This window comes from Ambystoma mexicanum, chromosome 7p (assembly GCF_040938575.1).
Source record: "Ambystoma mexicanum isolate Mex_15411 chromosome 7p, UKY_AmexF1_1, whole genome shotgun sequence".
Classification (NCBI taxonomy): Eukaryota; Metazoa; Chordata; class Amphibia; order Caudata; family Ambystomatidae; genus Ambystoma; species Ambystoma mexicanum.
In genome coordinates, this window is record NC_090939.1 from 53621714 (window position 1) to 53649246 (window position 27533).

Consider the following 27533-nt stretch of genomic DNA (forward strand, 5'->3'; position numbering starts at 1 on the left):
GGAAAGGGTCCAATGCACAGGTGAGATAGGCATACAGGTATGTGACGTTTCTCAGGGGGGCACTTAACTAGGCTGCAGGTTATCCTTGCACCTGCTCTGCGGTACAACGTGAACAGGCGCAAACAGGGCCTTGGGTGTGGGCCTTAGGTGGGAGGCCGGCGTTCGCCCTCCGCATCCCTGATTGGGCTGCTTAAAGCTAAAGCTGCCCAATCCGATGCAACGCAGCTTTTTTCGGGTTAACACTCCTGTGTTAATATGGCTGCAGCCATTTTGGAAGAGGCTTCACTCGTGTAGCATGAAGCACAAACAAGTACTTTATGCAGCTGTTGTAGGATGCTTTATTCAGAGATTAAACGCATCGCAGATACGAGTGCCTTCAATTGTAGAGTATAGCTGAGAATGGAAATGTGGGCGATTTTCGAACTACTTTCTAACCTAGTTTCTAATAACTTAGAACCTTTCCAAAGGTCAGTGAAGTGAGATCAAAGCTGAAGCATAGGTGTGAGAGGAATAGTTTTAGACTGTAACCCCGGGATAGAAACATTCTTCTTTTGTTTTTCCTGATCCATTTATTGACCCTTTTTTCTCAGAGGAGTCTGAATCCACAGCCTTGTCGCGATGTGACTGTCATGTGTCCCCAACACTCACATGGCCACCCTATCCATGTCTAGTTGCACAGTTAGGAACTTAAGATGGCTCTGGGGGCACGTTTGTATTAGAAATTCAATGTCAGTTTTACAGCTAACCATTTTTTCTTTTGTGTATGAGGAAACTGATAATGCCATATATGTTGCTGACCCTTATTTATCTATTATTTGAATTTTTGTTTAGTGCTTGCCTTACCCAGTGGGTCTGGGTGTGTCTTATATAGTTCAAAGTTTGAAACGGTGGTAGTTGAAAAAAAGAAGCTACAAAATGTTTTCAGGAAAGGATAGAAACATTAGGATAGACAAGTGATAACAATGGATGCGTACAGGGTTATGTTTGAACATAGGTATGTTTTGAGAGACTTTCTGTAAGTAGTGATGGAGGATGCAGTGTGTATGTGGAGAGGTAGGGTGTTCCATGCCCTGAGTGCCCAGTGGGTAAATGCTTGTTGTGTGCATGTGTGTGTGCAGAGTGGAATGTGTAGAAGGTGTTGGCAGGCTTGTCTGGTGTTTGTGTGGGTGATGGGTTTGAGTTTGTCATGCATGTAAGATGGAGTTTTGAGGTGGAATGCTTTGAATAAAATGCAAAGTCCTTTAAAGGCAATTCTCTGGGGAGCCAGTGGAGCTGGGCAAGAGCCGGGTCGATGTGTGACTGTTTAGGTAGGTGGATGATAAGTCTGACTGCTGTGTTTTGTATGGCTTGCAAGTGGGAAAGGGTGCTTTTGGTGGTGGTGGTGGGGGCGGAGGGGGGGTTGGGAGTCCTGTAAGGAGGGCATTTCCATAGTCCAGCGTAGAGAATCAGTGCCTGGATTGCACTGCAGAAGATGTCATGAGGATGGCTATTGATTATTTTGTGTACAAGGTGTAGTTGTAGATTACATGTTTTGGTTTCAGCGGCTACGTGGTATGTGACGGAAAGGTGGGGGTTGATGGTGAAGCCAAGGGATTTGACTTGTGTATTTAGGGATATTTGTGGGTTGTCCATGGTGAGTTCTTGGATCAGGGGGTGATCCTGGGTTTGTGCTTTGGGGGTGAGGGGTGAGGACAGATGAGGAGGTATTCTTTTTTAGAAGGGTTGTTTTTGAGGAAGTGAGTGACCATCCAGTTGGCGATGGTGGAGAAACATGTTTTGAGGGTGTGGAGTTGTGAAAGAGATGAAATTTGGAAGTATATTTGTCATATGCATATTGGTGGAAATGGACGTTATTTGCTAAGCGTCCGTCCAAGGGATTCAATATATAGGTTGTAGAGGAGTGGAGATGGGGAGGATTCTTGTGTGACCTCATACTTGACAGGGATTGGGTCTGAATGATAAGGGGACATGGAGAGAAAGTGTGTCCTGTCAGTGAGAAAGGAGGTGAACCAGTAGAGTATGGTGCCAAAGAGATTCATCCACTGGACTAGGATGTCTAGTAGAATGGTGTGCTCAATGGTATTGAAGGCTGCAGAGGTCAAGGAGTAAGAGTACGGCCGTGCCTCCTTTGTCATGCTGTGGAGATCTTTGAGGATGTGAAAAGTATCCGTCTCAGTGCTGTGTCCAGGTCGAAAGCCAAGTTAAAAGGGGTTGAGTAGGTTGTTTGTGGTGATGTCTTTTTGCAGTTGGGTAATGACAATACGTTCCGTGATTCTGGTGAGGTGAAGTGATGTCGGATAGTAAATGGGTGTTCGTTTTCAGGGCCCCGTTTTCAGTGCAGTGAATATAGTACCATGTGAGAGACGATAGGTGATGATGTTGAACCAGTAGGGAGGTAAGGTGGTGATGCTATTGGATTCAGCTTTAGGTGTGCATTCATAATCCAGGAAGTGTGTAGGTTTTGTTTTGGCAGTGAGGGTAATGACGGTGTCGATGGGGTGGAAGGTGTCCCATGTGTTGGAATATTTGGGAGCTGGGTGTGTGCGTGGGAGAGCTGACTGGGATGGCAGTTTTGATTGTGTGTATTTCTGAAGTTGAAGTAGTTCTTGAGGGAGTTGCATACTGCAGTGGATAGGGGTGTGAATGGTGGTTTAGCTTGACGATGTTGAAGAGTTTCTGGGCACGATTGGTGGTGGATTGGAGTTCTTCGAAGTAATGGGTGGCTTTGGCTTTGCGCATAACTGTTCTGTATTTGTTGCAACAGTGTCTGAGGGGTGTTCTGGTTGAGGGGCATGGCTTCTTTTGCCAGGGTCTTTCTAGGTGTCTGGCTTCTTTCTTGACGGGGAGTACAGAACTGTTGAACCATGGTTTTCTGGTGGTGCTGGCTGTAGGGTTTTTGTAATTTGGGGTGCAATTTTGTCGAGTGCCTGTTGATGATGGTGTTGTATTGGTGGAGTATGATAGAGGGATGTGCATGTGGCGAGGTGCATTAGTGGTTAGAAGGCTATGTCTGTACTATGTTTGTTTTGTCTGGCTGTGGGCGAGGGGGTTAGTGGCATGCAGTGGAATGTTGTGTTGTAGTGTGAGTGCGAAGGGGATAGCAAAGTAGTTAGACCACCACACCCAGATTCATTTTTGTGTGCGTTCAAAATGTCCAGGGTGTTGCCAGTCATTTGTGTAGGATAGCCGATGAGTTGTGTGAGGTCAGAAGGGGTGAGTGGAGAGAGGATAGTCTTTAGTATGGGATTAGTGTCTGGAAGGGAACTACCAGGGTTGAAATCGCCACAGTAGATTATGGTGCAGGGAGAGATGTGGTTGTTTGTAGTGAAGTCAGTCCAGTCAGTCTGATTGTGTGTAGGAGGACAATACATTAGGTGGAGAAAGGTGGTGTGTGGGTGTGCTGGTGGGGAGGGGAGCAAGTGAGAGTGTGCGCTTCATAGGATGTTTATGGCTGTGTGTGGGGCTACTGAGTGTCTCTATATATGATGGCAATGCCACCACCTTGTTTGTGTGCGTCGTCTCTGTGGTGGAAGTGAGCAGGTGCAGAGTGGCAGATGAGAAGACTGGCAGTTGAGAAGAATGCAGGTTTATGCAATTAGTTTTAGTGGAGTGTTGTGTTGGAGTTTAAGTTAAATGTTTGTGTGCTGTATGCAAGGCATGTTGTGGCCACCTGTGGTGTACGGGGGCAAACAGGGAACACATAATGAAATAGAGAAGGATATAGCAGTGACCTATAGCTCGGTGTTATAGCTCTGTCTTTAAAGACCCAAAGTAACCCAGAGTAACTTTGCCATAGTTTGTATGAGCAGTCCCTAGTTGGATGCTTGCAGGCAGCCTCAGGCTGATGGAAAGTGTATCTGGTGGTGTTGAGATGAGCTCTGGGTTGGTCCCAGCCCAGTTGAAGCCCTTATTGGAAATGGAAAGACTTGTAAAGATGGAGCATTTGGGCACAGAGGTCACGTGAGCAGTCCCTAGATCTGTCCTGGATGCTTCTTGTAGGTTCCCCTATCTCTCCAGGCAGCCTCAGGCAGATGGAAAGTCTCTCTCTGGTGGCCCTTTTGCCTTCCTCGAAGGGCGAGGGCATGAGAGCCAAGAACAGGTCTGAATAGTGTCCGGGATGCCAGAGGAATTCAAATCAGGTTTGAGGAAAAGGCAGAAATTTAAATATGTATCACAGGAATATGCAGTTATAAAGCAAACAATATATGGTAAGAGGTGGGCGGTAGAAGAGTGCCATATGCTTGTATAATTACTGCCAACATCATGTATTGAACTTGGCATGATGGGTTAAAGTCTGATCCATGATCCATGTTTCAGATGACTCTGAGGATGAGAAGCTGGAGCAAGATCTGTCGTTCATTGGCTCTCATGCATTTGCCCGCATGGAAGATGATGTGGACAAGCAACGGCGCCTAATCATCCAGGGCCAGCTGTCGGATGCAGCGCTGCAGAAACAACACCTGCGAAAGTGAGTGTAAACCCAAAACTGCCTTTTTTGTGCTTGAATAACTGTGATTTGGCCCATCTATCTGTCTCTCACAAATATGTAAATAAGTGGCACAAAGGTCCTACTTAATGAAGGAATGTGTTCAATAGCTTCTCACACTAAACATTCCTTTTCCATCATTGTGGACATCCTGAAAAATGCAAGACATTTTATGTCTTGAAATGTGCTTCAACCCGAGGAAATGCCAGCTTTAAATTAAAATGGAGGGCTTACTGCTTTTTGCCTCCATATTTAATGTTCCTCTTCAGAGTGGACATTAATATATTTCCAGAGCATTACTGCCTCACAAGGCGTTCTTTCCCGCAAGAGGCTGTGGTGGAGTATTTTGGAGGGGCTCTCATCTAGTCATACCTCTCCATGTCCAAACCATACTTCTAACTTGCATTCAATCTGGATTTAGAAAGAACAGTTTACATCACAGTGTTGTCTTTGTTAGGGAGAATTATCATTTGTATGCTTCATCCCCTCTCCTAGTGAGACCCCCAGCAATGTTCTGCTGGACTTCTGGACCTTTTTATTTCAATCCTGAATGAATGGAGCCTTTTTCCACTCATTAATTCTTGTGGGCTCTGTCTTTTGCTATAGCTCTTGTCATAGCTCTTAAAGGCATCAGTGTTTTCCTACTACAGCACACAGCTCCTTATGGTCAATGTTGCTGGGGACCCTCTGGGCTCTCTAAGATTATTTTTTAATATCCCCAAGCAACTACAGTTCTTAGGGATAGAGCCACAACATTTGGTTTCTTGGGATAGCCTGGTGATTAGAGCCTTGGGCCAGTCAATCCTTGCATCCACTCTGGCACTCAAATATTGTGTGGCAAGTGGTTCTAATAATGAAATCACAAAATGAAACATTGAAATTAAGGAGAAAGTCTTTGGCATCTTTCATGCTAGCAGGGACTTTAGAACCAACTTTCAGCAGAAATTGCACTTAAGTCGTCAGTGCACCATCTTTTGCTTCCTGGTTTCTGTTTGTAAAAAAAAAAATACTCTGTCCCATCCCCTTTCCTCCATACTCCTGCGACGTCCCTCAGCACAGTATTGATGAATCTGTCCGTGCATATACAACAGACTCTGGATGCTTGTTTCTGTTTGGATTTGATGCCTGTTGGCACAAGGTTGAGCGATAGTATTACAACTCCCACCAGGCTGTGTATTTAGACTCTCCACATACTACACTCAAAGTTCTTGATTCTCCTAGGTTTCTTGCACCCTGGTTTGCACCCTGTTTGAATGTTTGGAAGCAATAGGAGCACGACTCCACTTGGGCAGTTCACTTAAGGTCAGCATACCACTCTGTGCTTCTTACATACCACTTTTCTTGTCAGTGTATTATACAGGCTTTCTGTGTTTCTCTTTGTGGCTTAGGATTCAGTGGGGAATGACCGCAACTGCCATCAGGACCTCACTTGTTGTCACATCCCAGGCCCTTTACTCAACAGGGGGTCTGTGCTCTGTACCTTGCTGAGGCGCGTTCTCGGATTCTCCCTCTTGTGGGCAGTGCATTTGGATTTCCTCTTCCCCGCTCAGGCTGTTGCCCCGCTTCCAGTCTCCAGCAATCCCCTTGATGGCATCATGTTTACCAAGTCTCCCCACCTGCCAAGGCCAAGCTTTCTCTGCACCTGGCTCTACTTACTGTGGCCTCATGATTCTCCTCCTCCGCTGAGTGAGTTGCCTTTTTGTCAATCCTTGCAGAACCTCTGGCCAGGTAATGGGAAAAATGTTCACTTTGCCACAGATGATTCCTACAAGAGCTGACTTCACTTATCTCAAGCTCTAGATTCCCTGTCGCAGGGTTTTGTTTGTTTGGTCTTCTCTGAGAGGCAAGATAATATGTCTGTATCTGGATGAGGAACGTTTCAGTCCTTCCGCCTCTGCAAACATGCATAACAGAGTATTTAAACTCTTCTATTCGTCATGCTGTCTATCGAATAGGTGGCTGAAAAGATCTGCCTTCCATGAGGAATCATGTGGCGTCATCTCTGATCCCCACCCTAAGATCTCCTTCAAGGTGTCCAGGGGACAGCAGCAGCTACCTGATCCCGGGGGCGGTATTATAAGGGTGGATCACATGGAAGGAGATGGCTGTCTGGGGGAGAGTGATGTGGTGACTCCATCAAGAGGAATGCGATATTCTTCCTTTTTAAATAAGGAGGAACCTATAATTCCTAAATTCCTGATGGCGTGCTGTCACTATACCAATTCTTTCAGTTATAATGCTCAAACCTTTCCTAACAACCATTCTAGATTGACATTCACACTTTATATGTGCTTAACACACAAAATGCATCCCTACCTCTTAAGTTGCACTAGGTAAAAAGCCCAAACAAAATCGCCTTAGAAGTCCTGTTAATCCTATGGACTCCAACTCCCATAGTGCCTCTGGTACTGAGATGAGGAAGTCTGAGAAAGAGTTAATGTGGATTGAAAGAAACCCTAAACAAAACGTGCAGACTAATTGTTGCAAGGTGAGTCCGCTGCGCAGCACATTTAAAGTTTTGTTTTCCTGGCAATCGGAAGTTGCAGAGAGGAGACGCGGCTTGGGCAAAGCGAGAGGCAGAAACGCCAGAGAAGTTAGGTTCTTGGGAGCAGACTGGCCTAAAGCAGGCAGGTGTTCCCAAGCTGCCGTTTATCTGCTATCCGCACTGGAATGGTGCGAGACCCAGAAGGGTGTGGCAGGCTTCAAGGTGAGGAGAAGCTGTGCATGACTCTGTCAAACAGAAAAGCTGCCATTTGACCGGTGAGTGGAAATGAAACCGAGGGAAGTGCTGAAAGCAGGTCTGTCAAGCGTGAGAAGCCATTCCCGCATTATGACTTCTGTGCAGCGGCGTGCAGGAGGTCGGGAACGCCATGAGACACTGGTGAGTTGGCCCAAAGAGAGTGGGATCCCCTGTGCTATACTAGGAAGTAAAGAGAACATTGGAAGAAGACCTGATAAATGTTATATACCAGGCAGTGAGCCTTTTGGGGGAAGAGACCTGGCAGGAGAGTACACCAGGGGATCTATAGAACCCAGAAAGGGCTGGGGGGGGGGATACCTGGCAGGAGATTATACCAGTGAGTCCACTCAGTGTTAAAAGAAAAGAGGGACTTTGCCATCCTTGAAGCAGTTGGGTAAAGGACACTTTTGCTAGCTTTTTAGAGACGCTGTTACTTGGAAGAGACATTCTTGCCCTCCTTAAAGAAACCTTATTCGGGAAAGAATTTTTTTTGCCATCCTACCTGAAATAATCCAGGGTAAGGAAACTACCCTCTGAATCCAACGACTTCTGTTTTGGAGAAACCATTTTGTTGGATGTATTTGTTTCACCTTTGAACATTTTGGTTAAATATAATTCTGAGACACTTTTTTCTTACACTTCTTAGTTCATTTTTAGTGTGAGGGTCACATTGTTTTGGACACAAGGACAGTTTATATTATTTTGACAAGACAGACTGATCTTTAGTTTTACTTTCCTAGGCAGGGAAACTTTTTTTTAGGATAGGGATAGAGAGTCCATTATCCAACCCCTTTTCTTTTAATAAAGATATCTGATGTTGAAAACACTACCATTCAGTGTCTGCCCCTCAATCTCGTGTTGCCCAGCACCGGGTTGGGGCCATGTTGGCTCAGCAGAAATCTGTTTTTTGATCAGTAGGTGAACCATACTCATACGTCCCGTCCCTTTCCTCCATACTTTTGGGACATTCCGTCCTGTGGGACGGGACCGGAGCACTATTGTAAAAAAGCATCACGTTGAAAAATGTGTCCTTCTCTGTTTGCGCAGGGTACCGCACACGGCCGTAACCCCACCCTCCTTAACTCCAGCCCATGCATCGCCCTTCTGTCCTTTTCTCCGGATCACCGTTGAGACTCATGTTTCTACTGAGATTCCCTTTCGGTCCGGGCACTTCAACGTCGTCTTCGTCGGTGGGAGGAGATCTTCCAGAGAGTGCCTCCATCATCACATTTTCAACTCTTCATCGACGGAAACAAAAGACGCCTGGTAAATTCCTTACTTTTCAGGGCACCCCAGCCGGGGGACTCCTTTGCGGGGTCCTCCAGGTCCGGCAGGGGCTTCAAAAGCTCTGCTACCATTGTTTCTCCTGAGGTGCCTTGCAGGCCTAATAGGCGTACCAGGGTTTTCTCTGAGGGTTCCCGCGAGGGGCCTGCCGATACCGGATCACAATCCGAAGGTTCACCAATCAGGTGCTAATAGCCAACCTAGTCGTGCTGAGGCGTTTGGTACCGGAGTTCGCTCCGAGGTCTCCTTGTTTGGAGCTTCCCACACAGACACCGGGGTGCGCCCTGAGGCCTCTGTTGAGGCTTTCTGTACCAAACCACGATTCGAGGCCCCTCCCGGGGGAACTATAAAGACCGGACTCTGTTCCGAGAGTCCCCTTATCGATGCCAAGGTATGTGCCAACAGAACTGAGAGACCTGTTAAGTTCTTGTCTGTGAGGTGGATTCCTCAACTTTCCTGCGCTCGCAGTGTTACCGGTTCTGTTGAGGGAGCACTGGGAGAGGTCGCCAACCATTTCTCCTCTGTTACCGGCTTGGCCGAGGTTCCTCTCTTGGAGGCTAACTCAAAGGGTCACGGCAAGATGTCCGGTAAACATCCCAGGCCCCATAATACCGGCTCTGCCGAGGATCCTTGTGTCAAGGCTAAAGTTCCGATCAAGTCCCCTGACCAATCTGTGGAGTCACCTGCCTCACCCACACATGTGACAGAGTTCACCTCAGATACTCACAAAATGGCGGGCCTTCATGCGTGGTCTACCGTGGCCATTTTGGATTCTTCACTCACACCCACGCTATCGATGGCGGGTGCTGGGAGCCTTCTTTTTGGTGAACAACGTGGTCCACGGGATGGTGTGAATTCCACCCTTCCTATGACTGGCGCGCTCTGATGCCACTACTGCATACGGTCTCGCTTCCTCATGCTTCTGCCCCACTGATCTATGTAGACCATGTTGGTGGCGGGCCCTCTTGGCTGTCTTCCTCACTACGTTCGTGGGGTATGCCCCTCATGAGCGGCCTCTGCCCATCCCGGTTCCTAAAGTTTCAGCAAAGGATGCCTTTTTTGGGAAGTTTCAGACTCTTATGAACACTGATCCCCTGAGGGAGTACTTGATCTGCCCTCTGGTGCGGCATCCTGGCCCGGCAGTTCGTCACGGCACCTGTCGCTCCGGCAGCAGTACCACCTCTACCGCTCGGCCTGCCTCCACCTCTTCCTCCTCTGCCTCCGTTGTCTCTGGTTGACAAGACTCCAACAGAGCGATACATCATATTTGATGCCGGTCGCTTCGCAACCGGTGGATCCTGACGTTCTGGACGACCCTCAGGCAGACAAGGATAGTGAGGACCAGCCCTGCTCTGTCAGAGCATTGCACGACCGGGTTCTGGACATGTCGCACCTTGACATACCAGTACGTGAGGCACCCGCTCCGCACAAAGGGGTTCTTTCGGGGGTGCTAACCTTGTCTCCACAAGAGCGCACCGGCCTGTTCCTTCAGAAGGACATTCTGGCCGAGGCCCGCAAAGTCTGGGTTAAACCCCACACTGGGCTACATATAAATAAGAGAATCGATGCCCGTTACAGGCTTCACACCTTCGTGGAAGTAGCCTTGGCGCCATGTCCGCTCCCTTCACTGACGGTGGTTGCGGCCGCCACTCTGCAATCCAAGCCGGCCTCTGCGACCTCTACTGCCACCCCGTCAGGCTAACATGGAGCTCATTTTGGCAGCAGCGAATATGAAACTGTGGAGGGACTTGGCGGACTTCCAGGAGTTCATTCCTGGGGACAGGCTGGAAGACATTTAAGGGCGGTTTGCCAGACAGCAGGGTTTTGGCGCTGGATATGCTGGAGGCTGCTGCGCACCATGTCGACACCTCAGCTCGGCGCCTCATGTTGGAGGTGGACACCTCGTTAAGCTTGGCTTCATGCAACAAAGTTTTCGAAGGAGGTCCAAGATAAAGTTCTGGACCTGCCTTTTGATGGCAAAGAGTTGTTTCACTCTTCAACGGATGACGAACTTACAAAGACTAAGGCAAGCATGCAAACTGCCAAGTCTCTGTCGGTGCTAGTGAAGCCCCCGGTCAACGCTCAGAGATCTGGATCACAGTCGCGGCCCTCCTCGGGCTTCAGAAGGTTCCAGGACCGTAGGACTCATCCACCGAGAGGTAACTCCCGTCGGAGACAGCAACGAGGTCGGTTTTTCTCTTGGTCTTCAGCCTCCTCTTCAGAGACAGGTAGTCTCTCAGCTGAAAAGTCTGCAAAATCATATTTTTTTGCATTTGCATGAGACTCCGGTGGGAGGACGAATCTCGTCTCATCTGGAGGCGTGGAAAACCATCACCAAAGACAGGTGGGTTTTGTCAATCGCTCAGGCGGGCTTCCGCTTGCCCCTCCCACTTGCCCCACCCTTCAATTCTCCCTTTCAGCAGTCGGGGATGCCCTCCCTCAGAGCAGAGGTCCAGAAGCTTCTAGACCTCAAGGCGGTAGAACCCGTTCCCCTAGTGGAATGAGGGGAGGGCTTCTTCTCTCGTCTGTTTACGGTGCCCAAACCCAACCAAGCTGGCCTGCGCACCATTCTAGACCTTTCCCAGTTCAACCTTTCTCTTCCCCAAGAGAAATTCAAGATGATCACGCCCTGCCAAATAAAGTCCTCTCTTCAGAAGGGCGACTGGCTCAGCGTTGTGGACCTTCAGGATGCGTATATGCATATCCTGATCTAGAGCCCGCATCGGAAATATCTGCGGTTCTCTCTGGGAGAGGAGCACTTCCAATTCAGAGTGCTCCCTTTTGGTCTCAGCTCAGCGCCGCGTGTCTTCACGAAGATGATGTCTGTCATCGCAGCTTTTCTACGACTAAAGGGTATTCATGTGTACCCATATTTGGACGACTGGCTTCTGCGCAGCCCCTGTCCCGTGAAAACCTCGAGCAATCTTCAGTCCCTCCTTCAGCTCCTGTTCGGTCTTTGGCTGTTGGTGAACTGGCAGAAATCCTCCATGATGACCTCTCCGGACCTGATTTTCCTGTGTTTCTGTTGGAACACGATCAACTGCAGAGTGTACCTGACTGTGGACAGGATAGCAGATCTGTTAACCACATGTCAAGTTTTCATTCAGTCAAAGAGCATGTCGGCCTGGTGGTTCCAGAGGCTTCTAGGCCTCATGCATGCTTGCTCTTCCCCTTGCTCGTCTCAAAATGCGACTCACGCAGATGGCTCTTCGGAGTTCCTGGCTTTAGGCAGTGGACCCGGACACCAAAATTATTCCTGTCCCACCCTGCATGATGACAGATTTCCTATTGTGGTCATCTAGCAGCAATCTGTTGGTGGGTGCTCATTTTCAGAAACCCTCCCCTCAAACGACCATTACGACGGACTTCTCCCTTATCGGGTGGGGAGCGACGATGGATCATCTTCAGGTTTTTATTTTTTTTATTGTTGCGTCTCTAGTTTACATAAAACCTTACACAACATTAAATATAGTACATTTTTACAAACATTAATACAACAGTTAAAATACAATTTATCATAAACACATAAAATCAATCTGTTAACAATTCTTCTCCATCTCTAATAAGAATAAATTAGGATACATATATCAAATACACTTTCCAAATTCATTTCATGTTTATATATTCATATTTACTATTTCTTCTGTGATACACTCCATCATTCGATATAGTACCAAAGTTAAAAGAAATACTAAATCCCCACATAAGCCGACTCCAAAATAAGTCAACTGACATCTTGAGGTCTCTAATATATCTATCTTCAAAGCAGATTGCACGATTGCACGAATAGGCTCAAAATGCATACAAAAAAGCACCAAGTGTTTAAGTGTCTCAGTGACAGCAGGGATTTTACAAAAACGGCACCTCATTTCCAACAGCCCTCCCTCTGTTTCAGTGTTCGAGGACCAATGTCTGGTCCTCTCCAGAGTGGGTACCTGATTCAGTCTGAAATGCATATATACTGATCTTACCTTCTCACAGGGAAAGCATCGAATGTATAGGGGCAGACATTCTCTTGCATGACCATAACGTGCATATTCCTTATAAGTAGAAAAGTCTTATTTGTACCCTCAGCCCAATCAGCCCTCAATAAAAACCTCTTTACCAGCCCCGGACGTTGGATAAGATCTTCTATTTTTAGACCTAAAGAGTCCAAAATAAAAATCATTTTACGACTAAATTTGTAGATGGAGGGAACAGTTTCTATCCTTACCAAATCAGACAAGGTTTCATACAGTGAATTATAAGGCGGAACCATAATTTTTCTATATAACGACAACTGCTGCCACTTAAGTCTGGTTTCCAAGGAAATCAAGCATAGCTTGCTTCGAATAATAGCATTTGGGATAGATCTTGATAAACCCAATAGGTCCTTCCACAATTTTCCATGTAGCATATTCAGGATAGGGCCCATTTCGTGTGTGCAAATGTCCAGGCCGTACAATAATATTGGCTCACATTTAGCCAAATAAAAACGCCTCAGAGGAAGAAGTGAAAACTTACATGTTCTTACTTTCAAACATTTCATTTGTGAATTAAGATTTTTCACTTTGTCCTCGAGGCTATGTCTCCAGAATTTAAGACTTACTTTATTAGTTAAATTATAAGCTAAGTAAGTAATGGCCTGGACCTGCTCCACCGGTTGTTCTCCCATAAACCAAGTAGTTTTTTTTTTGGTTTTTTTTAGTACATACCAATATTCGTGATTTAGAGGCATTTGGAGCCAGATTGTTAAGCAAAGCATATTGGTAAAAAAGACCCATCTTCATTCTAAGGTCTCTGGGGGTACGGTCTAACAAAATAAAATCATTAGCAAAAGCCATTCATTCAATGGTCACCGTACCCATTCTAGCAGGTGCAATAAGAGGTCCTCCCCAGATCTTCTCCACATCACTGACATGCAAATTAAATATCAGCTGTGCCAGCGAGCAACCTTGTTTCACTCCTATATAAGTTGGTGCACCCTCCTTAGATAAACAAACTCTAATTGAGGTGTTGGTGTGAAGAAGAGCTAAAAGCTGTACGAGTTTAAGTGGGATGTTCATCTTCAACATCTTGCCCCAAAGTCTTGCTCTAATAACCCCATCAATAGCATTGGAAAGGTCTAGAGATGCTAAAAAAAACCCTCTCCTATATCAGATTGGTGGACATAATCTCTTAAGTGAGCCACTATTGTACCATTCAAACTAGTACCTAATTCGGCTCTAAAACCGACCTGAAATCTACTTGGGCAAGAATTTGCCCTCACTGCTTGATTAAGGTCTCTTAAGAATACATACCAAATACCTTACTTGCTGTATCTAAGAGGGCTATGGGTCTATAGTTATGGGGGTTAAGGATATCACCCTTTTTGAACACTGGAACTATGATACTTTGGGCCCATGATTTAGGTATAACATGGGTTTCAAAAATGGACTCAAAGATAGGTTTTAAAACCTTAGCCCACAGTTCCGGTTCCGCCTTCATAGCGAAGGGTGGGATGCCGTCTGGGCCCGGTGCCCTAGACGGTTAAGTTTATTAATTGCCCAGATAATATCCTCCCAATCCCAAGGGCAATCACCCTTAACTGGGGTTTCCAAGAAGGAATCTGAGTCCCCAACAAAAGCAGAAGGGAGGGAAATCTTTTGAAATAATAAGCATACCAAACCTCCTCAGAAATGGGACAATCTAATTGATCTTGGCCAGAGTTGACATCGAGTTTATAGACGCCTAAAAGTGGACCTCCTTTCCCTTACAAAGGTTTTCAATCATGAGTTGATGAAATTTTAAGTTTCGATCCATTTTCAGGGATTTAATAAAGTTCTTGTGTCTCATAATAATTCTCTTTTTGTGAGCCTGAAAGAGATCTTTTGAAAGGGTAAGACGGGAAGTTGTGCCAATTCCCTTAGTTTTGTGTGTTTAGAAAAGTGTATAGCAGAGTCCCAGCCGACACTTTTTCTATTTAGTGGCATGGGTCTCGAAACCTTGGTGATTTTATAGGCGCAGGCCAAGAGTATATTGTTATAAAAGTAACTTCCTCTAGGCAAGGTACTACCTTTATGTATTAGATGTAAAGCCTCACTGAGATGTTTCAGAACAAGGGCGTTACATTTATTGACAGTATGGTAGTTCCAAGTAATTGTTCTGCCTTTGTTTGAGAGTCCCAAGGCCATGTATTCAGGTCTTGCATGTCTCACTTGGGTCTGCAACCAAAAAGGGAAGTAAATGGGGGTATGGTCTCCCAAAGCTGTATCTAAATGAAACAGAGTGACCCGAGGTTGCTTCCAGGCATTAGAGACATAAAATAAATCTATCCGTGAGGTCTGAATTCCCCTCTTCCAAGTGTATTTGGACAAGGGATAATTATCAGCATGGTCCACCATTCCCAGGTTCCAAGGAAGTGATCCCATCGAATCCCTTTCCTAACAGTGGGACAGATCTCATTAGGGAAATCTCCCCTCTCATTCCACCAACTTCCTTCTGCAGAGGCAGCATTGAAATCTCCCCCTATCACAATATTATTTTCCAACCCCTTCTCATACCAATCCCCTAAAGTCTCTCCTAACTTTTCTTCAACCATTTCAAAAGAAGTTTTACGCTCGTTCCAATAGAGGTTAAGAAGGAGGATCGGATCAAGTTCTCTACCGCGTGACAAAACAATACCCAGTAACCATTCACTCGAGTGAAGCAGATTGCAACAGAATCAAGATTATAATCTACTGCTATGATCAGTCCTCCACTGGGCCTCCCTATTGTTCCCCTAGTGGCCGAATGCGAGAAGGTTTGAAAACCCTCTTATCTGGCATTTTTCCATCAACATCGTTTCTTGGAAGAGATAGATTCGTGGAATCGTATGATACATTTCTTCTTCCAAAAATGTGTCTTAAATTAATGGAACCACAAGAATTCCACAAAACCATCTCAAAATGGATACTGTTAGGGTCGCCCCTGAGTATCCGTTTCCTGGTGCACAGAAACAGGCTTCATCCATGGCCAATCTTGCCCATGGTTTAAAAGATTAGATATCAGGGACATTATGATTTCTATGATTTCAGAATTCATATGAGGTTTAGATTCCGGATGCTTAAGATTTTGCCCAACGGTATTATCAACCTTGGACAATTCCTTATACGCCAAGAATATAGATGCCTCATTAGAATTAGAAATATTTCGGAGTTGAAATCCCAAAGATTCCTAATATTTTTCCTGGGCCCAAACCATATCTGCTGCCATATCTGAGTGGAAGCTACTTACCATTCTATGGTTGTTATGTTCGGGAAGAGCTATTGTATCAATGTCATCAGTAGATATTGAGCGTAGTAGGGGTATCTTTTTAAAAAGATTTAAAAGATGAGTTCTATTTAATTGTGCAGCCGAATGCCCCTTATTGTTATTAATCCAACCTATAACTTTTCCAGATTTATTCAAAGGGACCTGCTCTTTAGTCCCTTGATCTTTTTCCAACGCTACAGGAATAGTTCCACCAGTATTTCCCATGACCTTCTGACTGTTAAAGGACAGTAAAGTATTCAGGAGATTGGGGATATTTTCAGAAGGTATAGGAATGGGTAAATTAGTAGAATTAAGGGGCAATGTATTTCCCGAGGTGGATCCAATCTCAGACTTAGCCCTTAATTGGGACGCTCCAATGTGGGTAACATTAGGGCGCTTCACCTGGGAATCCCCATTTATATTAGTAATAGTATTCCCATTTTGAACCTCCAAGGACGTTCTAGCGTGCTTAGTACTAACAATGTTTCCACAAGCAGTAATTTTCATCTGCTTCGTTTGAACACGATCTAGCCCTTCCTTAAAGGGGTTATTCACCCTAATTTCTTCTCCATTAACTCCTGAATCCTGATTAGGGGCCAAGTCGGTACCACTATACCAGTGGCGAGGGGATCTGTAACTTTGTTCTTGTTAGCCCTCGCCTTATCCCCCGAATGTGTATCATTAAGAGGAAGGTCTCTAATAGCTTTTAAGTTAGAGTTTCTACCAGTAATTTTTGTATTTGGCATGTTTTTAGATTTGTTTTGTCCTCTTAGCCACTTGTATTGTCCTTTTTTGTCGTTTCCCCAAGGGGTTCGGGTTTTCATTGATGTTATAATTAGAAGCATCATGTAAACTTTCCCCCTCCATGTCAATTTGAAAATCGTCCGTTATCACAACCTCTCTGAGGCGTCGGGTTTTGTTGATGTTTAAGTTTTTGTTTACATTTCCCTCCCTGTTTTTGTGGGGACGGTTGAGTAACAATTTAATCCTCATTACAACTTTTTATTTCAATTTCTACCTGATTAGATTCCCCCATTCTCCTTACTAAAGTCCCAGACGGGGAAGCCTGTTCCCCGGAAAGTAGGTATTCCAATATAGTAGTAATTTTTGCGTCCATGGTAGACATCCTCAAATTGGATTCTTCACTGAATTTCCTCCAACCAGAATTCCCGTTATTAGGAGAGTCGTGATTTTTCCTCACCCAAGACATACCTTCTAGAAATGCTAGGTGCGATGTTACTGCATTAAAAGCAGTTTGTTGCCCTACCAAGGCTCCACCCACCGTTTCCTGTGTCTCTGCAAGGGTTTTAAGGGCTAAATTCAGACTAAAATGTAAGTTGGATAAAAAGGGAATGGTATAAACAGCCTTGTCCCCAATCCCAGAGTTTTTTTCCGATGGTACCACTGGTGCAAGGATCTTTATCGCTTTTGTGCACCTGGGAATCCACAGATGTTCTATGTAACTGTCCCACACCAGTGCTCCTATCTTCTCCCTCTGTTTGGGTGAAGGCCTCTTTATGTAATAGTTGATTATCAGTAATCTGTGAGATAATGGGATCCACCATTAAGGCGGGGATACCAAGTCCAGTTTTGTTAACCCTTTGGGCCCCCTCGGAGAAACTTCTTGCCCCCCTAGGTTTTACTCCCCCCACTTCCTTGAGACAGATCTAGTTCTATGATTTCCTTTAAAAGCTCCCCCGTGGCATCTGCCATTTGAGTGAAGGAATCGTCCAATTCCTCTCCCCCTTCTTGTAGTGAATACTTAATTGACATAGCTTGACTCCTTTTCTAGGAGGAGTATTAAGAGGAAGTCCTTTGGCCATATCCAAAAAGGCCAAAGTGCCTGCCCTATTAACCTGTTTATTCCCAAAAACAAAGACAGGAGGGATAATATGTGTATTAACCATTGGTTTCTTAGATGCTCTATCGTTCTTACCCATATATGTTACTCGAAAAGGAATAAGAGATGGGTCTGCCCCTATATTTGCTGTTATTTTCTCGATTAACCTCCTCTTGAAGAGGAGTAGAGACATGAAAGTGAACAACCCTAATTAAAACATTTGTGCTCTCTTGTAAGCATTCCACATCAGTACGTTCATTTGTACTAACCGATAGTGTCTCTCCTAAAATCTTTCTCTGAAGAAAAGGTGTTTGCTTTTTCTAAATGTGTAACTTGTCCATTGCATGTGGATAAGAGCTTCCCAACCACCGATGGGTCACACTCCGTTTTCCTACTTAATTGATGTGAATCCAGATTGTCAATCACATCTGATGTAGATACCTCGTGCCCTGGATCAACTTAGTGATCCCTCTCCATCTCTTCCCTTATTTGTAAGGTATGCTGGGGTATACCAGTCTCCCTAGCCTCACAGGTCTCAATTATACCTAATCCACTTCTAAGTACTCTTCTCTCCATAGCAAGTGACAATGAAGGTCAAAGGCTACTAATAGTACACCAAAGGAATACAAATCTAAAAGCGGTATTATAAATGCACTTCTGATCTGATCATTAACACTCTATATAGTAATTATAAAATACAGTAATCCTATGACAGAATGTTCCTTATGGTGTGGAAAAAAAAAGAAAGGTTCTCCAACTTCTACCGGGGGACAGATCCTACTCGCAACTCCCTAGTAAGTAAGGAAGGTTGTACTGGGGAGAGGCGAAGTGGACAGCCTCGCAGCCCCTTGAAATAATGTGTTACAGAATGAAGAAATGCAATAAGGAGCTAAAAAAAAGTACCTCTTGATAAAAACCAAGAATTAATATCACGGTAGTCCGAAAAATTAGTGGAAGTGTACGATCCAATCAGAAATCTTCTAAAATAGAGATGGAGGACATTTAAAAGAAATAACAATATCAATAAGGGAGTTCAGCCCCCTTTGAGAAAATCTCACAACCCTGGGTCAAAAAATCAATGCAAAAGTATCCGGAGCAAAGTTAAAATAAATAGAACTTCGTTGGAGTGGTCCGTCCTGGGCACGCCCGACAGCTCAAGGAGTCCGTCTCCCCCCCACTCCCCCCAAGGACCGGCACCAGATAGTCCAGAGTACACTTGCTCCCAAAAATTCGTAACGAAAAATTATAAACTGTAAAACGGCCTCTCAAGTTTCAAAATATCTTAGTCAGCAGTTACGGACTCTGATTATAAAATAATGAAGATAGTCAATAATAACTGAGAACTCACGAAATGGGCAGGCTTCCCGCTGAACACCGCCAAACACATACACTTTCGCCGCACTTCCGCTACGCTACCGCTGCTCCCGGATGTTTTGTAGCGTTAGCGGGTGCGCGTGTGCGTGAACGTGTGCTTGGAGCCCCGGGCAAGCTGGGGAAGTGAGTTTGTTAAAGATCCACTCCTATTTTAAAACGCTCCTTCAATAATGGTCAGCTCCTCCAATGGAGATCTGTGCCATAAATAAATAAACATCAAGTTCGAGCAAGATTGAGCACAGATACAGACTGCAGCCAATAAAATTAAACTCACCGCCAAACACAAGCACTTTCGCCGCACTTCTTGTTTTCGCCACAGGACAGACAATTTCACATAAATTATCTGGAACTTCTGGCGATTTTCTTGGCACTCAAAGCCTTCAAGCCAGTGATTGTGAATAAAGTGGTCCGCATCCACACAGACAATGTGGTATCCATGTTTTTACATCAACAAGCAGGAAGGGGTACCAGGTCACCTCGCCATTCAGATTTGCGAATGGGCCATTCAGCATGATGTTTGGCTGCTGGCTGTGCACATTCTGGGCCAGCTGAATGTGACTGCAGAGACTCTCAGCCGGCGAGCGGTGGTCAGCTACGAGTGGGAGCTGAACACAGAGATCCTCTCCGACCTTTTTCGCCATTGGGGCACTCCAGAAGTGGACCTCTTTGCGACGTTATCAAACAGGAAACTTCCTCTTTATGCTTCCAGGAATGGACTCGGAGCTTCTTCCATGGGAGATGCTCTCGAGATTCTGTGGCCTTCCCGCCTCTTCCTCTTATTCACCTGGCGCTATGCAAGCTCAGGAAAATGACAGATTGCACTCTCCTGTTCATAGCCCCGTGGTGGCCAGCCAGATTCTGGTTTTCAGAGCTTCAGCATCTGTCAGTCTGCTCACCGATCAGGCTTCTGCTGATTCCCGACCTGCTTCACCAGAGCGATCAGCAGATGTGGCACCCCTCCCCACAATCATTCAGCTTGGCGGACTTGTGCCTGAGTTCAATCTTTAGAAAGTTTCAACTTGTCAGCGGATAATATGCTTATTATCCAGGTGGCTAGAAAACCTTTGACGAGGTCTCAGTATAGGAGCAAATGGCTCAGTTTCTGTCACTGGTGTTTAGCAAAGCAGCTGGACCCCAGAGAAGCTACCCTCGACACGGTCCTGTCATTCGTTTCTCATCTGGCAAATTCAGGCATACATGTCTGGTCTTGTAGGACTTATTTGTCCACGGACTCTTGCTCTTTTTCATTGACAAACCCTGTCATTAAAAGACACTTTGCAGGTCTATTGCATCTTTATCCACCTGTGCGCAACCCGCATCCAAAGTGGGAACTGAATCTGGTCCTCACTGCCTTATGCCATAAATCTTTTGAGCCCATGGCTACGGTGGACTTTAAGTTTCTTTCGTGGAAAATGGCTTTTCTGATTGCATTGCCTTTGGCAAGGCGTGTAAGCGAGCTTCAGGCCTTGTCGGTAGAACATCCATTCCTCACCTTTCACAAGGATAAGGTTGTCCTCTGGACCAATCCTTCTTTCCTTCCAAAGGTAGTATCAGATCTTCATCTGAACCAGTCCCTTTCCTTACCCGTTTTCTTCAGACCTGGCCTCAGATGCTGAGAGGGTATTGCATAATTTGGATGTCAGATGAGCCCTAAAGTTCTATTTGGACAGAACATCTAAACTGAGGAGCTCTTCCCAGCTCTTTGTGACCTTCGGAGACCCGAAAGGAAAGCCGGCCTCGAAAGCAACCATCTCCCGATGGATTGCTTCCTGTATTTCGGAGGCATGTACCGTTCAGTGCCTTCAGCCTTCAAAGGGAATTCATGCCCATCTTGTGCGGGGCGAGGCGGCTGCTGTTGCCTTCCAGAAAGGTGTTCCTTGGGAAACCATTGCCAGAGCAGCTACGTGGGCTTCCCCATCAGCTTTTTGTAAGCATTACTACTTAGACCTGAGCTCCAGAGCCGATGCTCAGTTCGGGCAGGCGGTTCTCAAAAACCTCTTTCATTAAAGGAGTTCCATCCACCCGTTTTCCTGTGAGGAGTGATTGGTAATCTCCCAAAAGTATGGAGGAAAGGGGACGGGGGATGTAGGAGTATAACAAAGTTACTCACCGTAGTGACTACCTTACTCTTAGTCCATAGTCCCCATTCGTCCATACGCCCGCCCGCCGTCCCCTCTAATAAGTATTCTCTATTATTGCTTAAATGGTCTCAGACCTGGCGATAGAAAAGGACTGAAGGGTGAGGCGTGGGGCGGAGTGGAGCTAAGGAGGGCGGGGTTACGGCAGCGTGCGGTGCCCCACGTAAAAAGAGAAGGACACATTTTTCAATTTGATGCTTTTTTACAAAAGTGCTCCGCTCCCGTCCCACTGCACGGAATGTCCCAAAAGTATGGAGGAAAGGGGACTGTGGACTAGGAGTAAGGTAGTCACTACAGTGAGTAATTTTGTTATTCTGCCACATGAACTATGCATATCTGATCAGCTACTTGGCATGGAAAAACCTCGTAGACTGATTTAGTGGACGAGAGTCCTGGTAAATGCTGAGAGCACTATTGCTTTATTCTGTGTGAACGACCATTTCTAGCATTTGTTGACCCATTGCAGATAATCTCTGGAGACATAACTGGTAAGTGGAACACACAATGGAGTGGTTCATCAGAGTGACATATGTGTCCCTCGTGTGGACATGCAATGATGAATTTCGGATCTTCATTTTCAGTTTTTGAGGTTCACTGAATGTGGTCTTTATCTCAAAAGGAATCAATCATTTTCCAACAATCTCCTCATGAATGGATGGTTCGATGTGATCTTCTTGAATATTGAAGTCTGCACAAAAAAGACAGATTTTTTCTTTCTTTTTTTCCATCTGCCAGTGAAATCAGGGGTGGGGGGTTTCGACCGGCAAACACCCTTTTGAAACTGCACAACCCCCCCATAACCATAGCAGATGAACCACCATACAAACGCGCGCACGAACACGCGCACGCACACACTCTTTCTCCCCACAAAACAACCACATGCATGCAAACACTTAACTGTAAGCCGTTTGTCGTCTTCCCCCTACCTGTCCTGGATAGCCTATCAGCCCCTGTGCACAATCGTGTGCGGCTGGTGAGGGACAGTTATGATTTAGAAAGACCGCTCTGAGTGCTCTCAGAGCGGTCTTTCTAAATCGGGCTTTTTAATTTTTTGAATTAAAAAGGCTTTTTCACTTCATACGGAATTGACAAGTGTCTTTTTCTGGAAACCGCTTTCTTGATCACCTTTCCAGTGGTTTTGGGAATTCAGATACAACTTCATGGTGCGTGGAAGCCATATGCATCTGATTCTGGCGATCTTTTAGTGAAACATTTTGATTCTCAGACCTGCTAATATTGTGATCGGTTTCTTCCATCTCAGCACAGTGACCTACTCTTATCAAAGTGGTTTCTGTTGCACTCATGTTTGAGCAGCTTGTCTGCGTTGCTCCTGCGGTCATGTTGTATTGTCATCAGCATCGATCTGTGGATAACTTGAGGATTGTCCATGTGGTCAGAAAGAAGTTGACATGAGCAGGTGGCTCAAGTATGGCACTTGCAGGGGAAGTGCCATACTTGAGCCAACCGAGGAGATCCACCAAATTTCCTCCAACCTCAACCACAGTCTAGCATTTGCATTTCATCTGGCCAGTTCTGTTATCCAAAAAGAATCTTGCACATCCTATCTAATGAGATTGACTCATGTAGGAATTCCAATAATGTCTTTTGTGCAAAACAAATTTGTTTTTGATGGGCTCCCCCAATCCAGAGAACCCATGCGGTTTGGAATTTGAGTGTTCCATCTGTTTTGCCACATTACCCTTCTGAATTCTTGGGCGTCGTCACAAACCTGAGTGGATTCCACTAACATGCAAACACCAGAAGTGTTGTTGCAAAGGGTTTTATTTGCTTAAATACACCAGTGTTTGACAAAATAATAAAGTGGGTTGCAAAAGATATACTAAAGGAATGACTTCTACGTTGGACCAGCATTCTCTCAGGGATCCATGGATGACTATTTTGATCTCTGTTTTCGGGATTGCCCTTTTTGCCCACGTGAAGGGGGTCCTGGTTCCTTCTCGGCTGCTTGGCAAACTATCCTTCACACATCTCATCTTCCCGCTTTCTTGTTATGCGGTTTTTCAGAACCATCACAGGAGTAGGTTTCTTAGAAGTCAACCGTAGTGGACCAGCAAAGGTTTGCTGCAGAAATCTAACCAAAATCTTTTGGTAATGAGGCTGAGGTGTAGGACTTAAACTAAGGAGGTTGGAGGCTTGTTTAATGTACATTTAGCGTACACAAGAGTTTGTCAACCAAACCCTTGCGCACACACAGGTAATTAACATGCACTTATTTAACAATTCAGATGCTTTAATCTAGAGTACTACAGATAAAGTGTTGGGAAAAGAAATTGAACAAGTTATCAAAGGCCATATAAAGTTAAAAAGTTACACCAGCACCCAAAGACAACATTTAAGGAGGCCAACCCTAACCTAAGAGCGAGTGTTCCACAGTGTTCAACATAAATATACAGGTTTTGGCAACTTTGTGGGACTTTTAAAAGTTATTCAGATATTCTCCATAGGAAGAAATGGGCTGAACATGGTAGTGATTTAGTCTGACACTTTTTAGTTGTAATTCAAAGATGTATTTATTGTGTAGGAAGAGGACAATAATCAATCCTTGATGTCTAGGGGCACCAAGACAGAATTGCTATACTCCGGTTGCTCGTCCAAAAGTAAGGCAAGGGAAGCTACACAATAGAACATAATGCCCAATATGAATGAATGGGGTGAAGATGGACTTTAATCTGGTGTGTTCACCAGCCCCCCCTTAACTTTCATCCAGTGAACTAGCAACCGTAGTTGAGTCTAGGCCATTGGGGGCATCTGCTCTCTCTATAGGTTGTGGCCTTGGGCCGGGAGGTGGGGGATCCATGTGTAGCAGGAGCTGGTGCTTTGTTTTCTGACATGCTTTGCAGCCGAGTCTGGTGATTATGTTTTCTGTCAGTGACATGGCAGTTTTGAGGATCTCCATTCTGGACTCTGGTAGAAGATTAAGAAAGGACTCTGCTTCCGTTCCTATTATGATGGAGGACCACCATGATGCCACTGAGTAGATGAGCAGATGAGTTGACCAGCAGATGGTCAGAAGACACAAAGACAAAGCATGAGGGCACACAGCAAGTTTCACAGCAACAGGCTGCTTGAGATACTGGCTAAAAGAGAGGTCACCACTTGATGTGTGTCAGCGAAAGGCCAGGAGCATACCTCAGCAATGCAGGTCTTGTAACTGGTTAGGCTTACCAGTTTAAAGAGAGGAGGCAGCGTGGCAGAGGTTTGTCTTGCTGACGATTGCTTGCGCAATGGTTCCAATTTCTCGAATTATCCTGATATACAGCATTCTTGACTTGGGGAAAACACATTCTTGGCTCAAGGGACACCAGCCAACCTATCCGGTCACATGCAGCATTCATAGTCTGGACATCTGTCCAATCACGGACACCCATCTAAGCAGCAGTCATGATCTCGCACACAGTTTGGAATGTTGTCTGCATCTTTCACCAGCCCAAACCAGTTGCACCTACATATACACACCTTAAACATGCCATCAGAAATTTGAGCAGTGTAATGAATGTAAGTGTGCCGTGTGTTAACAACTCAAATCTGCACTTGAGTGCATCCAAAAGGTGTCAAGTCAAAGGACCACCCGCCCATCCTGTCTGGGCTTCACTAAGATTTGGAAAATGCCCATACTGTCAAAGAAAATGGAGATTTGGTTACTGGGCACTGCTCCTCATAAGAAAGGTAGTAGCGCTACACCATTGACCTATATTGTGGACAGGGCCCCCCGTGATATACTTAAGGGCTATAACCAATGCCCCCAAAACAAAATGAGCTGAGCAAGCAAGTGAAGTTATTTTATTTTTTTAAAATTAATTTTATTCAGTTGGTTACAGATTTTTTAAATGCATCTATTTTATCTCTCCTCTCATTAAAACAAACATATAATTAAATTTCACTTATTATTCAAGTCTTTCCAACTCATCCTCTGAAGTAAATGTTTTCAGTCTCATAAAGTAACAGGTTTATTCTTCTTTCGCTTGTTTGTTGCGAAAAGTTGAGGTTTTTATCTTTGTGTCATCCTTTATTAACAGCGTAATCACTTCATCCAGATAGAACGTCAGGGCATAAGTTAGTTTATTTGTTCCATCTGAAAGCACCGACCACCAATCTTCACCACACATGGATGGTCTTTCTAATAAATAGATTCCCAAGTGCTTTGTTCTCAAGGCTCGGAGAGCCGGGTCGAATAAGGTTAAGTGCTTCAGAATTGATTTAGCACTATTACACAATCTGCACTTAAGATCTAATGGCAAGTTGTTTTTTCTTGGGCTTTGTGTCTCTTTGGTTTCAAATAAATTCAACCGAAATTTCATAAATATCACTCTCTGATATTTATTTGGGAACTTCTCCAGGTAGCTTGTTCAAGGCTTTGGTCTCTGAAGCAACATTTTGCATTAGTCCGTGTTGTGATCTCTGTTCAACAGTGACCACCCAGTCTTGAATCCACCATTTTTTTTAACAGAGTTAGGATTCACTTGCAGTGTGTGATCGGTTTCAAGCTCATCTAGAATGATTTCACATTGGTCAGCCCATTGACACAGAATTCTTTCCTTCTTGCTTCCTCTTGGATTGTGTAATATGTCAAATTGTGGTGGCCGGTTTTTAGCAATCATTTTTCTGTACAGCAACAGCATATTCCAGGCCACTCTCACATTTATAGATGTTGGACCCAGCTCGTATCTGATGTACGCCATCGGAACACCTTTCGGAAGCCCCAACACTCTTTGCCAAAAGGTGTTTTCGAAAAAGTGCCCATAATGTATGCAAACTGCCCAATGGACACTCTGCTCCATGCATCAGGGCTGGCACAACCTTTTGTCTGTAGAAGTCAACTGTTGGCTTTAGCGAAAACCTGCCAATTTTTTATTTATTACAATACCTTGGGCTGTTATTTACATTTCTCTTTTGCCGTTTCTACCCAAGGAGCATCCATAATGTTACTGTTAATCCACATGCCTAAATATCAGGTGTGATTCACACATTTTAGGACTTCTTTCCCCAGGTGCCACTGTGGCTTCTTTTTGGACACTCCTTTTCTTCCTCTAAGGTTCTGGAAGATAAACATTTCAGCTTTCACAGGGTTTATATTCTGTCTGTTTGCGTCAACATACTTTTCCAGCACAGACAACTTCTGTTGGAAACCAATGGGGGTAACATCTAGAAGAACCAGGTCGCCTGCGTATAACATCCAACCAAGATGGTTCATATTAATTTTTGGTTGAAACGCAGCCACGCCTCCCAAGGTTACACCGATGTCTGAAATAAACAAGTTAAAGAGAATAGAGGCCAACGGGCGCCCCTGTTTAACACCTCTGTAGGTCTTAATGGGAGCAGACAGGGTTCCTGTACGATCAAGGCGAATTCTTATTTCTGTTCCAGAATGCAGATCTTTCAACACCCCAATCAAGCTTGTTGGACATTTCCATCGTTTAAATTTTGTCCACAGAAGTTCCCTGTCCATGCTGTCAAAGGCGTGAGCCAGGTCAACGAATGCAAGATATATTTTTGTTAATTGCCTCCATCTTCAACAGGTTAATCAGTAGTAAGTTCAACCTGCATCCCACGCCTTTAACAAAACCAGTTTGCCTTAGATCATATGTGCAAGAGGTTTTCATCCATGTTGTTAAGTGATGTTGAATTTGGGTGGCAAAAATCATTCCTATGACGTCGAGGAGGGCAATCGGGCGATAATTTTTTGGCTGCGATCTTAGGTTTTTTTAAAGATAGGCACCACGATTGCTTGCTTCCACGACTACGGGATTGCACACTCGTTCAATATTATAGTCAACAATAACGTGCAGAATTTGGCCCACTCCACAGGATTTTCTTTTAACATTTGGTTTCTAACGCCATCGCGACCCGGGGCTCGAGAAGAGATAATTTGGGTGATATTCTTCAAGGTGTCATCTTTCTCCATTCGGATATTCCATCACTTCAAAAGTGGAAGTTCTGGATCTTCTATGGAGCCTTTCTTAGCAAACAGCTTGTTATAATGGTGTACCCACTGTAACTCTGAATCCATATTGCTCACAATGGCTTGTTGAGGAGCGTTTGTCATTTAGGAGCTTCCAGAAGTTCCTTGAGTTTTTGTGTGACAAAATACTCATCATGGCCTTTGCATGACGCTGTTCCAGTATGTGTCTGCGAAATTAACCCGTTTTTATACTTTGTTTGGCTTTGTTTTTCTCTTCTTGTTGGTTCTCGTTGCCAGACTTCATAATGGATCTAATTTCTTTTTGACACTTTTCTTTAAGATCTTGATGTCGTGAGCATGCTGTTTTCTAAACGTCGTATTGCGTGAGCCTTGAATGCTCTGTGTATTGTTCTAACAAGGCGCAATACTCAAATTTTGGCACGGTTCTTCTTGTTCATGCCGTTTCTCAGCTCTCTTGTAATGTTATCCACCTTATTAGA

General features: G+C 44.9%; 1 protein-coding gene across 4 annotated transcripts in view; it reads left to right on the forward strand.

Annotated features, from left to right (window-relative positions):
- The window catches only part of GDAP2 (ganglioside induced differentiation associated protein 2), a 1016820-nt gene that overhangs the window by 742588 nt on the left and 246699 nt on the right, over positions 1-27533 (forward strand). For all 4 annotated transcript variants that reach the window (XM_069635760.1, XM_069635762.1, XM_069635761.1 and 1 more), the window contains exon 9: positions 4318-4468. In XM_069635760.1, coding sequence (XP_069491861.1) covers positions 4318-4468 — 151 coding nt within the window. The remainder of the gene's footprint in view (positions 1-4317; positions 4469-27533) is intronic.